The 16738-nt window shown below is 39.4% G+C and overlaps 1 protein-coding gene across 5 annotated transcripts in view; it reads right to left on the minus strand.

Moving 5' to 3' along the window:
* Positions 1 to 12424, minus strand: part of smarca2 (SWI/SNF related BAF chromatin remodeling complex subunit ATPase 2) — a 55225-nt gene extending 42801 nt beyond the window's left edge. Inside the window, exons 1-13 of one of the 5 annotated variants that reach the window (XM_075467293.1) lie at positions 12309 to 12423; positions 10884 to 10941; positions 10502 to 10762; positions 8751 to 8880; positions 7971 to 8363; positions 7474 to 7575; positions 7017 to 7269; positions 4295 to 4421; positions 3785 to 3958; positions 3443 to 3616; positions 3019 to 3189; positions 1726 to 1776; positions 230 to 360 (exon numbers count right to left, since the gene is read on the minus strand). In XM_075467293.1, the coding sequence (XP_075323408.1) occupies positions 230 to 360; positions 1726 to 1776; positions 3019 to 3189; positions 3443 to 3616; positions 3785 to 3958; positions 4295 to 4421; positions 7017 to 7269; positions 7474 to 7575; positions 7971 to 8363; positions 8751 to 8880; positions 10502 to 10735 (1940 nt within the window). In that variant the 5' untranslated portion in view covers positions 10736 to 10762; positions 10884 to 10941; positions 12309 to 12423. Of the gene's footprint in view, positions 1 to 229; positions 361 to 1725; positions 1777 to 3018; positions 3190 to 3442; positions 3617 to 3784; positions 3959 to 4294; positions 4422 to 7016; positions 7270 to 7473; positions 7576 to 7970; positions 8364 to 8750; positions 8881 to 10501; positions 10763 to 10883; positions 10950 to 12308 lie in introns of all 5 variants that reach the window. The other 4 variants (XM_075467292.1, XM_075467294.1, XM_075467290.1 and 1 more) reach the window with 4 other exon arrangements.
* Positions 12425 to 16738: the final 4314 nt, after the last annotated feature.

The following is a 16738-nucleotide window of genomic DNA, read 5'->3' on the forward strand; positions in this document are numbered from 1 at the left end:
TGAGTTCAGTTTCTGAACTTATAGCAGACTTTTCTTGGAAAGAAAGAGCATTTTGTTTCTGACATTAGTGACACTGAAATTTAATTTCCAAAAAATAAAAAATAAAAATCAGATAGACTTAGCAAGAAGAAGTGCCAGCAGCAGAATCCCCAGGAACATACAAATAACAACATCACCAACATGATTTCAGAGGCTAACAACAGCTCTATCCAACAATGTGGCTCCTCACCCAGGGTTCATCTCAAGCCAAGCCTCCAGCTGGCTGGACTTGGGTGCATCTGTCCCCTGTAAAACTTTCCCAGTCTCCGTCTGAATCAATTTGACTGGCAGCTCACTCATTTGGCTGCTCTCGTCCATGGGCTGTAAAACAACCAAAATACATGGAGATGCATGACAGCTGAACTCATTATTTAGATAAATGTTTAATGCTTCATTGACAGAACAAATATATCAAATTTCCATTGGACATTTGCTCAATAGCATGCTTGTTATATTTAATAATTCAGATAGGAGACCCATAACATATACTATCTCTACAAAGCTCCAAAGACTTTAATGTTTTCATATGATAAATAAATCATACAGATGTAAACTAAAGTAGATTTATGGAAATAACTGTTAAAAACTCAAAACTGGAAACATCAATATGTTGATAGTCAAGTTAAGTGGGAAATAGCAGCTGAGGACAATGAACAAGCACCAGGAAAGGACAAATAAACTAATTTCAGATCAACCAGAACATTAATTCTTTTCTCACTATTTAAAAAAAAATCCTACTAAAACAGGACAGTAGGGACAATTAATAAATTTTACCCCCCCCCCCCCCCCCCCACACCCCCCCTCCCCGCCCCCCCTTTATTAACAGACTCACAAATTCAGTTTTTAAGAGAAACACCTGTTAGGACAGAGCTGAGCACGTCTCTCTCTGACAGGAGACACAGACTGAAGCTGTTTGAACACAGAAACTAAGACTCTTAAAATGTTCTAACAGAAGTTATGGAGCGGTTGATTGTGTGAACACCAAAGTCTGCAGCATTTGCCCCAGACTTCTTACAGATTTTTTCTCTCTGCCATTTATTGAAACCTCTGGAAGATCTGCGGATGAGACGATGTGCGAACATGGCAGGAAATTTTCCAGAGGATTCACTGCCACTGTGCTCGCTGGAAAGAGTTTTCATTTCCCTTTCTGCCGACCTGTATGTTTCTTTCCACTCGCTCCTACCTAATATGGATATGTTCAGATACGTGCACAACCCGTATCAACACAACACAACACAGCTCATCTGCTATTCTCAACGTGCTGTAATGACATCCCAGTGATTTCTGAAGTGTAACTTCTGCATCACATTTTGCCTCCTGCCTGCATCTCAAGCAGAAAGCCTCCCACTATGAAACACGGGTAAACAGCAATAACTGAAAATGTCAAGGGCAATTTGTCAGCACATTCTCCTAAAAATCTGAGTTCATGTGTGAAGACAGCTGGAGAATTGAATTTTAAAAACATGAATGAATAATTCTGCTGCATTATTCAAAAGCTGTCTGCTTTGCAACCACCCAGGGTGCAGCTTTACCCTTGTTTAATCATCTGTTACACAGCAACACTTAAACTAAATTTAACTTAATGAACTGAACTGTTCGACATTAACTCTCTTTTTAACCGGAGTTGCCCTCTGACAGCTCCAGGAGGAACGCTCTTCAGCTGTTAAATGAAACATTGCAACTCACCTCTCCATCAGGTCCAATAGCGCTGGTGCCTTCACCATCTCCATCCACCTTCTGGACACACAACAAATGATAGTTAGAATTAGTGTGATTATAACAATCTTCCACCCAATCTTTTTTCTACACACGTTTAATCCAATTTGGGACTGTGGGGAGACTGGAGCCTATTCCAGCACTCACTGTGCATAAGGCAGGGTACACCCCGGACAGGCTCACAACCATGCATCTGCTGTAGATAGTTTTCAGGCCTGACACTTCTTCTTTTGTGGGTTAGGCCGTGTAAAACCTAACATTTACACTGCACACCATGCTAAGATATGCGTTTTCAGTCAATCGGTCTTACCGATGCAAAAGTACTGTTTCGGGTCTATCTAACTGTGCTATCTTTAGCATTATTCATAGTAGCAAACACAGAAATCTGAGGAAATTATGTCTTTGTGAAGGGCTGCTAGTAAAGTAACTAAAGATACCATTTAAATTTGGTTCTTTGCTAAGTTATCTGTTATATATAGACACAACACCAGTTCTTGTAGGTGCCTTCTTTATGCTTGAATGATTCATAGGTCAGGGTAAAGGGACTTAAAATAAAAATCCTTCAGAAAGCCTGGAGAACTATTGCCTGAGACTGCCTTAAAAGACAACATGGATATCTAGCTTTTTGGGAAAAAGTATACATAAATGATGGTAAGGTCAACTGCACTTTAAGAAAAACGGGTTACAAAAAAAAAAAAAAAAAAAAAAGATTTAAAGCCAGATGAATCAACAGTCATTGGAACTATTTTCCTAATATCTATTCCCATAATCATCATCACACATTGAAATATAGAAGTGGCACAATACTCAGTTACAGAGAAAGCTTTGTTAAATGGCCAAAATCAGGTTGTAAAATGATGTTATAAATGGCTGAGAGTTTGCAGCTGTTTGTGCCTGAAAAAGTCCACCGAGTAGTCTCAGTCTCTTTGACGTACGTTAACATGTCATTTCAGCCGAATATCTCACCAAGTTTGAGACCATTTAATGCTAAGGTTGCTAAAGTACATGATCCAATAACCACACTGTTGATCAAAAAAGCTTTAAGTAAACAAAATAACTTAAATGAATTATACCTTGATAGACCTTTTAATTTAACAGTTAAATGTGGCAAACGTTCATAGCTTCACACATACAAAAAGAAAAAAAGAGGAAAAACTCAGCATTGTAAAGTTCTTTTCAGAGAAGAGCTGAATTCATACCTGGCCTTCACCAATATGAAACAGCATCCTGTAAATAAACATGGCTTGACCTTCCTCCGCCTACCTTCTTCTTCTTCTTCTTCCTCTTCTTCTCCTTGGCAGCTTGAGCAGCTTTGTGTTCATACACCAGAGTGGTGAGGTTGGCCACGTACTCGTCTGTCTGCTGCAGTAAGTAAGCCAGACGCTTGTCTTTCTTTTGGTCAATTAGTTTTCGGTAGCCTTCCTCATCTTCTTCCTGGAGAAGGGATAATGACGGAAGGTTAATGGTGACCAGAGCTTTGTGCAGTTCCTGATTGCTAATGCGTCCATCTCATACACTCGGCCATTGTACGTTCCACATAAAAATTTTTTTTTTAAAAAACACAAACATTTTTTTAGACAGATTCCTACGGTTCCTGACCAAAGAACAGATAGTTTTAACAGTAAAACCTGTACATCTTTATGTGATGCCGCCAAGAAAAGTGTGCAACTTCAAGGAAAGTCTTTACCAAAAGTCTCTTCATCCTCTCCTTCTCCATTCTCTCGGTCTCCTTCTTCTGTTCCCGCTCTGTGTTGGTGTGCCAGGTGGCAATGGCCCTGGTGAGTTTCTGGGTTTTACTGGACACAGAGCGGTGGTACTCTTTGAAGTCCTTAGCATGCTGAAGAATACTGTTGAGATATTCCTATAAAACAAATCACAGGATTTGTTTAAGCAGGCAAACTATCGTAATACGATGTAACAGAGTCATACAATAAAACTGCAGGCTCTCACACTTTTCAGAAATACAAAAACATGGTAAAAAGTTCATTTTTACTCTTCCCTTAGGATCATGCACACTGAGGTGAATCACCTGATGTTTCTGTCTACGCTTCTTTTCCTGCTCGAGTTTCTGCTGCTTCTCCAGCTTCTCCGTCATGCGTGCCTCTCTCAAAGTCTGTCTCTTGCTACGCCTGTAAGCCTTCGAGTTGAGTGCCGTCTCCAGGGTCGTGTCTCTCCTCATACAAGCCACCACATCCTGTCTCAGCTGGACGCATGAACAGGTTACACATCAGGTTCAAATTACAGGTACTTAAGACATACATGTCTATTACTGAGCAGAACTACAAAAAATACATTCTTAATAACTTAGGCTAATGAACACCAGAAATGAATATTACAAAATAATAAAGATCATGAAGTCTGGAGGAGATGGTAATCCAAAACTAAAATGCAATCTACATTAATCCATTGTGTAATTTTCCTGCTGTGTGGTTGCAATGGTAATTCATCCACACACATGGTAGGTGACCTTGTAAATTCCCTTCCCCTTAACTGTGAGTCGATCTAGGTAAGCTTTCACATCTATGCAGCTGTTGTGTACCTGTCGCTGGAAGTTGAGCAGACGCAGTGCCTTGAGCTCCACTGTAGCTTTATTCCTTAAGTCGTGAGGCAAAGATCCTGGCAGACTTTCCAGTTCCTGGATTCGATGCGCAATCCGAGCCTGCAATCTGAGGGAAATTACAAAGACACGTTAAACTGCAGCAAACTGAACTAAAACCTTCCAAATGCAAAAAAAAAAAACATAGGAATTATCAATGTCATGAGGACCGCCACTTTAGCACCAACTCAATGTCAATATTCTGAAATCAAAAACCAAATCTAAAGGAACTGGAGACACTGGAAAAGAAGAACGAGATCATGCAGAGGCTACAGCGAGAGCAGGTGTAGAGAACATTTACTGAGATTTGCAGCAGAAAATAAAGACTAAACAACAACAAACACCTATTATATATGCAGTTATTCATGCTCGAGCCGGATGATCAAGGACAAGTTACAGATATTTGCTCTGGCCAAGTTAACAGCTGGTGCTACTGTGGCACCAGTTTTTCAGGGCTGAATCCAAAGCTGTGGCGGTCAAACAGAAAGTATCGTTTCCAACTTAGGCACCGGCTCCGACCTGGAACTGGAGCAATTTTGGAGAAAAAAAAAAAAATAGAAAGGAAGGTAGACTAAACAGTACATATTTGGTATTATTCTCATGCTTCTTCACCACATATAAAACTATGGGAAAATTACATGAAAACTAACATCACTCTGTTCTGAGCTTAGGTGGCTCAGATTAATAATTCAGCACAATGTAGCATTTAAAATGTAGCTGTTTTTGTCCACAGAGGCACTGCATGTTGAGATCAGACAAACCAGTTTTAAAAAAGTCCGTTCTCACCGGTCTGTCATAAACGCAGTAATCATCAACAACAACCTTGAATTTACACAGAGGTCTACAGAGCCGTCCTCACAGCTTCAGTGATGCTTTTCATTTTCAGATAATGATGTAGCGTAGAGAATGCAAGTGCACAACGGTGTGCTGTTAGTTTATTACACTTGCTCATTACTCAATGAGAAAAATCATTCAAAATTACAAATCAGCAAGTGTCAAAAGAGTGTAAACCTCAGAGATATGAATTAATTTAAAGGAGAAATCAAAACACGTTCATTTCTATCAGTGAGAGGAAATTAGCGTGTGAGCTGGTTCATGCATCTATCAAAGTTTGATCTTCAGTTATCATGGTACGATTGAAGGAGTCTTCCAGCATTTTTAAGAACGAGTTGTTGTTGTTTCCCATTAGGCTAGAAAGGTTTACAAAACCATCTCAAAGGGTTTGACCTCCACCAGATCTCAGTAGGATTGACTCATTCAAGACAATTGTTACCCTCCAAGAGCTGCAATAGTCCGTAAGGTCACAAAGGAATCCAGGGTGACATAAGCAACTCAGATCAACTCTCTCAATAATGATTACGAGTCCACCATCAGAAGAACGCTGAGCAATGATGCAATGCATGACAGCTATGTAAGAAAACTGCTGTTCTTTGAAAGAACATTAGCAGCTGTTACACTGTGCAGCCGAATGTGTGTGAGCAACAGTGTGTGAGGGACCCTGTCACTTCTGGAGCTTGATGCAGGCTCCCTCAGGGTTAGGGAACCGGGTGAACTGAGTAAGGAGGCAGTGAAAGTCAGGGTTTACCTGTGGGAGAGCAGGTGCTTTAAAAAAAATAAAAATAAAAACTCGCTAGTTCTTTGGGTTTCAACATACTGCTCCTCGGAAGACAACGTACCAAAACAGATCCTCTGTTTTTGTCATAATCACAGAGCGCAATAAGCAGAAAGACCAACCTGGACAAAAACAGCAAAACAATTACAAAATCTAATCTGCAATGAGCAGATGTGGATTTGTCTTTCCCCACAGCTTATTAGAAGTATATTCTAGATGGATACCTATGTGTGTTAACTGTACAGCTGGGTGTACGGTTCGACGTGTCTGTGATGACATGGCAATTACCTATACCTATACATATTAGACTGAGTACTTTTCCCCTTCACTGGTACAGTAATTGTACACCGTGCACATGTGTGAGCAGCCTCACTCTGCTGGATTGTTGCAGAGCATTATGGGTTTCAGGGCAATAGCTTCACACCAGAGGCTGCACAACTGAAATGTAGACAGATTTTTGGCTTGGAACTTCAAGCCCTGAGCTACAAGCATGCCCTGGCAGCAGCTGCTGTTTCCAAAGTGCTCATCAGTTTGCTAAAGATCACACTGGCAAGCTGGAAGGCCGGTGTAACTGTAAATGTTTCGTGGATTAAATGGGTCAAAAATAGAACTTTAAATAAGATGTGTTATGTTTGGAAAAAGGGTCAAGAGTCAAGACGCATTAATGTCTGCCAGCTTAGTGGAAAGCTTCGTGCAGTTTGCTTTTCTGGCAAAAGAAACAAATGCCTATATAACCTTTATCATTTTGAAAACTATGTTGCTGATGCTTTGGGCTGTGCCTGTCAACCACTCACAGAATGTGTTCCCAACATGTGGACCGATCAGTCTGTTGCTCTCACACAACTGATCTCAAATGCATGTATGGTTTAAATATCTCTTAGTCTGTAAAGTCACTAAAGATAGCCACAGAACCACTAAGTTGGCAACAAGATATCCAAAAAAAGAAAATATATAAGTGGAAGGTCAAATATAATGGTCGGTCTTTTAAGAATTTAAAAGTATTCCTGCTTCCGTCTCATGAGATGACACCAGAGCTTTAAGTGGGATAAATACCTGTACTCTCTTTCCTGCAAGATTCCCACTGGGTCCAAACCCTGAGGCTTCTGGATTGGTGTGATACGGTTTTGCTTCTGCTGTATCTGGAGCATGGGGGACACCTGCTGCCCTGGAGGCTGAATGGTTGCTGAACTGCCCGGCATGGGCCCAGAAGGCACAGCAGACATCTGAGGTGGTGCAGGGGACGGGCGACCACTGGGAACGGGGGTGAGGTGCTTCTGTGCGTTGGCTTGATTTTCACCACCCTGACCTGTAAAACAAACAGCTTATTCCTCCACCGTGTCAAAACCGAGGCAGAGGTGTGTTTTCCCAAAATTATAGAATCAATCTTACATGAAGAAAGTTACAGAGTGAGCCTAAAGTCTCTGAAGAATCCTCACAGCTTCTTTCAGACAAAGCTACAACAGTTAAGGAGAGCCACATAGGTTTATTCTGATGGAAACTGAGGACTTACCATCAGTCCATGGCTTAGGTCCTGTGCTTTGATTGTGTCCTTGTATAGCAGACGCTGGGCAGGGGCTTGACTGGGGACCACCCATAGTTGCCATTGGCATAACTTTCAATCGAAATAACCAGTTGATAACATTAGTCCACCTCTTAAATTTTTAACCGGTCTTCTTGTAAATATGTGATGTAAAGGAGGCTAAAGTCTGATAGAAGTGGTTTTACTCTCTTGTTTCTGCTCTACACAACTGCACACTGAACAAATGCAGATACTGGATGCTTTGTCAGACAAAACAAGCTTTGTTAGACATCTGAATACGTCAAATAAAGGCCGTATGAAATGTGATGGATGGCCTTTTATAAGTTTTTTTTTTTTTTTAGAATTTTCATTCAATATAATTTGTGTATTGGTTAAAAAAAGCAATAAGAAAGAAAACAGGACAGCATCTCTAATGCAGCAACCCACATTATGTCTGTGTGTTCTGCTGTAAACCTGCATCTTCCCACCTTGAGGCCTGTAGGGGCTGGCACCAGGTGCCTGCTGCTGCTGCTGCGGCGGCTGTTGCTGCTGCTGCTGCTGCTGCGGTTGTGGCATTGTGGGCAGGGTCCTTTTACCCTGAACAGCCAGCTGGAGGTTTTCAGGCAGCGGTTGCCCACGGCCAAGAATCTTGTAGGCCAGAATCTGAGCTCTGAGCTGCTGCAGCTGGACCGGACTGAAAGCAGAGGGCCCACGTCCTTGTTGGCCCATGTTGGGCATGCCTCCTTGGGTATCCATGGACATCATGGGGACTGACTGGGAGGGAGGTATGTGGGGTGGTGTAGGTCCACCTCCACCCCCTGACATAGGACTAGAAGCATGCTCATGGACTCCCATAGGAGACGGGTGTGGAGACATGTATCCTAAAACCGAGAGGAAGAAGTTCTAATGATTTTTAAAAATCCACAGTACAAAGCAGTGAGATGCATCTTAGGAGTTGTTAAATTACTAAGACAGAATTCCAGAATATGCATATTGTAATAATCCCTGCATTTTTTTTTTTCTTGCTAATGGTTCATTCTACTTTACCACCAGTTGGATGTTTTAGTTATTTTTCAGACACATATACAACACATGAAGAGGGATTGTTCAAAGGTGTGACAGACAAAAAAAACATTGGGAACAACTGCCTTCAGACACTGATTTTTTTTTTTTTTTAAGTTACCAAGAGGGCAAGTTCCCTTATAATCAGTTGAAATGTGTAAAGAAAATTTACTTTTGGTAGTTTTGAAAGACAGGAGATGGGGTACCTTGGCTGTGCTGGTCCATGGGACTTTGTGGAGGCCCCATGCCGCTGTGGAGGGTTCTCATCCCCACACCTTTCATGTGACCAAAATGCATCGCCTCTGCAATCGTCTTGTCATTCATCCCCTCCATAGGCTGAAAAAAATAAATAAATAAAGTATTATATCCAAAGTGTACAGAGATAAGCTTTGTCAAACTATGCTTTGTTTCCTAATAACCTTTCTTTTTTTTTTTTTTTCAATGTTGTCCCATCGGGGGGCGTCTGTCTACATCCATCCTGGAGTTAGAAAATTTGTTTTTTGAGAACATGAAATTCAAAAAAATATCTTTACTTCATTAACTATGCAAACATCTTATGTTAGGAACGCAGGTCTTCTTCTCTTCCAACCCCAGACAACCTGCTGATTCCACACTGACGTCATCAATTTGAGACTATAATATGAGGGGGGGGGGTCTAAGCACTTTGGATCGCCTTGTTGCTGAAAAGTGCGATGTAAATGAATTTCACTTCACTTCACTAAATGAACAGAGTCATTTACCATTGGCCATGTGAAGCAAAAGCAACAATAGGCTGTTTCCTGACCCGGCAGAGATAGATGACAACCTGCACAACTCTGACCCAACCGGGGCCTGTTTGGAAGTTTCACTGGCACCCAGTTGTGACATTGAGGCCCCATCCACACGTAGCCGGGTATCTGCTAAAACGAATATATTTTTCTACGTTTGGACCTGTCATCCACATGAAAACGCATAAAAACGCATCGTAAACGAATGTTTTTAAAAACTCCGGGCAAAGTGAAGATTTTTGAAAACTCCGTTTATGCAGCTGCGTGTAGACAGAGATAACCGGAGTTTTGCGTTTTCGAACGTCACAATATGCGCCAAAACAACAACAAATCTGCTTTAAAGTCTAAAGTGCAACCTTTGTTTACTGAAGAAGCATGGATGCCTTGAGAACTGTGGTGGTTATTATTGTGCAGGCGCTGTTTACAGCCTTGATTTTACGCGCCCAAGTCGTACTCCCAGAGGAATGGCGTGACAATTTCGCATGTCCCGGTCCTCACTCCTGTTGCTGTCGGAATTATTACGTCCTCATATCGAGGGGCAGTCCACTGTCATGCGATCACCTGTCAGTGTGCTCAAAAAAGTTGCGTGCACACTTTATTATTTAGCTGACGAGGGCAGATTGCACAAAACAGCAAATGCATTTGGGTTGTCAAGACAGGTGAAAACGCAGATGTTCGGTTATGTGTGGAAGGTGTTTTTTTCGAAAACGAGGTAATGTGGATACAAATTCTTTTATAAACGGAGGGGGGGAAACATTCGGTTTTAAAAATACCCGGCTACGTGTGTACATAGCCTTAGAACCACTGCCCCAAAAAAACTGTTGCGAAATGCAACTAATCTGTCGCAGTCTGGAGTCACGTTTTTATTGTGCAGAGCAATTTCTTTCATCTCCTCAGGCAACATGTTTACTTATACTAATACACCTTCAGCAAAAACAGTTATCAGTAAGAGATGTAAGGGCTGTTGGGAGAGCACTTTCTCCGCAAAATCAAATGTAATTTCCTACAATCTTAAAGACAGTGATCTGGATTAGACACATGTATCATGACAAATGGAAAAATGTTGTTTTATCTTGCTGATAAACAGAGAAACTACACACTCATTACTGAAGTATTACTGATACAGCACTCTCTTTGGGCAGCAGTGACACCTACAGATACTCTAGTCTACAGTTATATGAACGCCATACCTTGTGGACAGGAAACATGCCGTCCTGAGAATAATCACTCTGTCCCTGACCCTGCATGCCATGAGGTGCACTGGGCGTTCCGGGTCCAGGGCTGGGCCCCATCATACTGTGAACAGAACTTGGCGAAGGGTCTGGTCCAGGGCTGGGGCCCAAGATGGGCCCTGGGGACAGACCTGCCCCAGGAGAAGGGCCAGGATGGGACATACCACCTGATGTGTCTGATGGGGTGGACATCTACTGACCAACTGGGACACCAGACAACTATGGGAGAATCACAGAGAGCATTTTTAAATCTTCATTTGTTGTATGGATCATGCTGTGTAATTATTATTATTAAAAAAAGAAAAGAAAAAAGGGGGAAATGATTGCCCTTTTTACTGACTTTTTATATCAACAGCTTGCAAAATATGCTCGTCACTGATGAAGGTACCAAGTAGTTTCTACATAACTGGAAAAATAAAAACAAAGTTGGTTTAACTAGCTAAGAAACGAATAAGTAACACTTTGCAAATTGTTAAAATCCTTTTTCCATGTAAAATCCTCTTCTAGTTTCACAGATATGCAAAAATTTGGTCTTGTTCTGGTCTCCGGGTAACTGTGACGGCATTTTTTAAATCCATTTTCATCATTTTTACAAACAAATTAATCAATTTGTGTATAGTGTATATAATTAGCAAACCCAAGGCAACAAAAGAAAAAGTGTTATTCAGACTATAAGAATAATTTCACGATATAATATAAAATAACATAGTCATTTTCTTAATTTTATGTATGTAAATTAAAAATGAATTCGTACTCTTACTTGTAATTAAAAATCATCTGAAAACTTCCTTCATCACTTACATCAATAGAAAATTAAGTAAATAACTACTGTGTGGCATTTTTGGGTCCCAAACACTGCACTGTTAATACGGTAGGATTATAGTGAACTATTGATGTACAGAAAGATTCTGTTTTGTAGTGTTTGTTCTTTAGAAAACATTATTAGATAAAAAACAGTGATTTTTTTTCTCTTCAACATTTCAATTAAGGATATAAATAAAAATTCCCAGACATGCTTTTACTGTAAGCAGTTCTTTCTTTTTAAAGTACATATCAAAACCTTTAACACGTTTAAGGTGATATTTAACTCAAAACGCCTCGCTATGAAGCAGAAACGTCTGCTACAACGTACATGACAGACATACAACAAAAATGTGTATTATGCGACTGCAAACCGTATTTTCAGCCTTTAGCAGAACGGTATATATATAAATATATACATATGTGCGTATATAACACACATGAAACTAATAGCACGAAACATTAGCTTTTATAATAAAATAACGATGTGTGTCGTTTCTTTGACTACCCCTGTACAGTTACATGAACGTTAGCTTGTTTATTATCGCACTGTAGAAGCGAATCTAATTGGATCATGGCTTCCCTAAAACTGGTGGCCATCACGGATGTGCAAACAAAATCAAAGTTAAAATGAAAGCCACGCTCTTGTCACGATCATGGAAGTATTTCAAAGGACGCTATTGACGTCAAAGATAACATTTAAAACCAAGCGGTTTCACAAAACAAGCTATTCGGTCCGTTTTTTAGGGCTGTCCGTTTCGCTCGGTTGGTGGGGAACTTAGCTAACAGCTAACTAGCTGACATTAGCTAGCATAGCGTTTTAGCTAGTCCGGGCGGCGCTAGTTCTCTCTTCGGACTCTACCCAGTTAACTGTGTCCGTGTCAGAAAGTTTGGACAGTTAGCAACACGCAGAGTAATAACAAGTCAGTACATGTAAACTACGAAGCGCAGTAAATCATTTTACCTTTCGGCTGATGTGAAACTGCACACAATTAATGGAATTATTCTAATGTTTCTTCAAAATATGACTGCTGTCCACAAGTTCACTCCCCCTCGGTGTTGTTTTTGCTGTCATATTTAGTTCTTCTTGTCTCTCCATTGCTGATTTGTCAATGTCACCGGATATCCCGCCCACCCTAACGGTGATTTGCTACATCACCGTCAGTCGTCTTTTTGGTTTTTGGGGCGTGTGTCTGCTCTGCTCTGTGATCCATGTTATAACTTTCTGAGGGACACAATCATAGATACAGATGCCATGATGCCCGGTGAGCATGGGGGTACGGTGCTTTGCTCAAGGGCACCTCGGCCGTGACAAGAAGGTGGACTGACACCCCTCCAGCTGTCAGTTTCACCAATCTTTTTGAGTGGCGAGAGTGGGTATCGAACCACCAACCTTCCGGTGACGACCAATTGAGCCACCAATAAATAAATAAAATTTTCTTATTCGTCCAACAGTGGCGACATTTTTTATGTTGCAGCAGCAGCAAGAGATTAAAAAAAAAATGAATAGTAGAAAAATTAAAATAACGATATAAACAATAAAGGATTTATATATATACAGTTGTTGTCAAATGTTTTTTCTTCTGAAAGGTACACAATTGCTTTACTTAAATCAACATATGTCTCTTTACTTTTTTAGCCCGCACAATGCACAGATCTATATGATTATTCATTGATATATTACCCAATTCATATCAAAACAATTTTAAATTTAAAAGTCATTGAATTTGAATGAAATATCAAATTGAATATGACTCTTTACAGACAAATGATACTGTGTAATGTAATACAGGAGCCAGCATTTTCATATCCCCAGCAGGAACAGGAAACAACCAACATTCAGTAGCCTCATAAGCTGATGTTATTATGCTGGACACGCCTTGGTTTGATGAATTATTTGGAAGAAAAGTGCTAAAAAATACATCTAGATTGTTTTGATTTAAAGTAATCAGGCCAAATAAATACAGAATCTACTTTATGGGGATTTAGAAAACTATTTCAATCACGATCCTGAGACAGAAATTATCTGCCACGTCTGTGCTCCTTTATGTAGTCTGCTGTACAAACACAAGATGGAAGCAGTGACCAGCACTTGCATCAATAAACCAGTCTTACAGCTCTGTTCTGGCATACAGAGGCACCTTTGAATTACATGCGCCTGAGCTCTGAACAAACATGCTGAATCTGGAATGACTGAGTGCTATAACCTATTTTTACATATACTAACTTAGTAAGTCTAATGATAGCATTGTGGAGTAACAATGGCACTCCATGCAAATAACGCACAGGTTTGGTAAAGCTCCATTTGCATCATTTTGACATCAGAAACTGTGTTTTGTTTTCATTATGAAAAGATAAAGCTGTTTTTACTGGACGTTGTTTGTTTAACCTCAGTGGAGATATCAATTTTTCTCTCTTGTTTTTTCTGGGATGTACAGTTCATAATTTGTATGTCATCATGTGTATCCATTTAAATTAAAATATTATTGTAACTACAATTTGTTAAACTGGTTACATGTTCAATATGTTTCTCTGGAATTACTTCAAAATGTACTTTTTGTATAAACTGGGGTTAGGATTTGTCTAATCAATCAAAGAAATAGATTATTTTATTACTCTGTTGGCCTGTCTTACACAACCAAACTCCACACATTATATGGAATAGAAATAGAATAGAAAAATACTTTATTTATCCCTCAATGGGGGAAATTCAAATTCGTCAAGTAGCTCAACATTTTTTTAAATATTTACAATGATTGAATTAACAACAATAAAACAACAATAATAATTCTACTACTAACTAAATAATAATAAATGACTAAATGGCAAAATAAACAAATAAATAAAAATCAATCAATCAATTTGAGAAGAACTCAGCAGTCACTGTTATAAAGCCTTATGGCTGTGGGAACAAAGGACCTTCTTATATATATATATATATATATATATATATATATATATATATATATAGTGTGCTGCTGTAGAGAGATTAAGTGGACATTTGCTGCAGTAACTACAATTTGTACAGATCAAATTATTATAATAAAAACCAACACATTTCCATCAGTCTGTGCTATCTATGGCGCTCTGATGACCCTGTAAGGCATTCAAAGTCCTGACCACTCATCATTTGAATGGCCTGTACCTCACAGATTAATAAACAAAGCTGCTTGTATAAACTTTGATCTTAACTTCCCCTCCTCAACAGTTCTGTCCTTTCTCATGCTTCTTCAAAAAGGATGTGTACAGGACTCCTGAATGTAAATTTTACCCAAATAAACAAATGTAATTAAGTTTGTGGTTGAAGACACCGCCCCCTTCAAATTCACCGAGCCAGGAAAGGGCTTGGCCGCATTCATTTGTCAGTGAAAGGACTAGTGGTTGTGGTTTCCACTCACCTTGAAACCCTCAGTAAAAGGCTCCAGGGACTCTCTGGCATGACATTTGTTTTCGAAGGCTACAGGTTTTTTTTTTAAACGGATGGGCTGAACAATTGAACATTTATACACAGATACAAAGAGGGTCTCTTGAATGGATTTTTCTTCATCATTTTCCTATTTATTGTCAGTCAATGTTTTCAATATTTTAGCTAAATACAAACAGGCGTTAAAGTGTGACTTTGATGCAACACAATTTCTGCTCCTATTCAACAAGTCTCAGAGATTTTAGATTTTAAATTTTTATATCATTTTTTAGTTTTTTCTTTGTGTCTCCACATGTCAACCTTACAAATTAGATCTTAATCTCACAATAACTCACTTAATATACTTTACCAACATGCATAGTGCCATTTTCCTATTTTGAAGAAGATAGACAATAAATTTATAAATTCCTGTTTTTGTACATTTTATGTAGTCAGAGATTCTATATAATTTTGGCAACGTTAACACATTAGATTCTTTATGTTTTTGGCAAGAATGCTTTCATTCTATCTGGATAAAAAGATCAATCCTGTTACTGTAAGTACTGCCATTTTTATTCTTATTATTTAACAGGTATATTGTGAGAAAGAATGGTATGGCAAATCCTAGCCTAAAAAACTGGTCCATCCATCCATCTTTTGTACCCGCTTAATCCAACTCAGGGTCACAGTGGGGCCTGGAGCCTATCCCAGCTGTAATCAGGTGAAAGGCAGGTTACACCTTGGCTGGGCCCCCGGTCCATCACAGGGCCAAGGCAGAAACAAACAACCATAAATACTCTAACTCACTCCTATGGTCAATTTAGAATCACCAGTTAACCTAACTTGAATATTGGTGGATGGTGGGAGGAAGCCAGAGTGCCCGGAGAGAACTCGTGCATGCATGGGGAGAACATGCAAACTCCACACAGAAAGGCCCCAGGCGGGATTCAAACCAGGAGCCCAATAGATGTGAGGAGGCGTTGCAAACCACCACACCATCGTGCAGCCCTAAAAATTACTAATGTTATCCCTATATATTAGACTATGAAAAGTAAATGTATCATGTAAAATGTATGTTCACACTATAATTAATATGGATAAAACAGTGTGGTTGGCCTACACATCCATTCATATACTCCATATCACACACATTATAGTAATAAACTTAACAATAAAGTCCTAATCCTTGTGTAAACTAAGGCTAACATTTTGATCTGTCACTAGTGAGCTCCATGATGTCTTTTAAATGTTATCCTGTTGTCATTACTTTCATTTGAATGAAGAGAAAGGGATGAGTTAACTTGAATTAACAATCTGTTACTTTGCAACACGAAAATGAAAGCTTTGGAAAGACCTATATGTCACAAATCAGATCTGTGTGAAATCCCTGCAAAGTGTTCATTATCATCAATTATTCAAAAATAATGGTGACATTCAGTTTGTCATTTTGACCTGTATGTGCTATGTTTAAATCTATGGTATTTAAAAGCAAAAACAGAATTTTGTCCTGTAAAAATGATTTTAATAATGTAACATCAAGTCTCTACATCTGCTGACAAGAACAGACATTTCTGTGTGCTCTGTGTTGTTATGCACAGGTGTGTGCAAACAAAAGGTGTGCTATAATTAGTTTTACATGAGTCACATTTGGCAGCGAGCTGTTTGCTTTATTCTCTGTGTTATCCGAGAGTCCCATTTGAATAACCAATGCTTTCACTGTGGTCTACCTATTTTATTTCTGAGCCTGATGATGAAGTGACTGTTTAAACAGCGCAGACAGGCAACATGTGTCACGTGTATCAAATGTGCTTGTTTAGTGTGTTACAGTTTACATTAGATTAGCCATTACTAAATGTTTATGCAGTCACAGACCCACACAGTGTATCACAGTATAAATCACACACAAATTGTTTTCAATATTAGCAGCAACAATATCTTCTTTCTTGAGTTCTTTGCCTAAAGTTTCTTCTACTTCCTTTTACTGTATTTTC

Source organism: Odontesthes bonariensis, chromosome 6 (assembly GCF_027942865.1).
Source record: "Odontesthes bonariensis isolate fOdoBon6 chromosome 6, fOdoBon6.hap1, whole genome shotgun sequence".
Lineage (NCBI taxonomy): Eukaryota > Metazoa > Chordata > Actinopteri > Atheriniformes > Atherinopsidae > Odontesthes > Odontesthes bonariensis.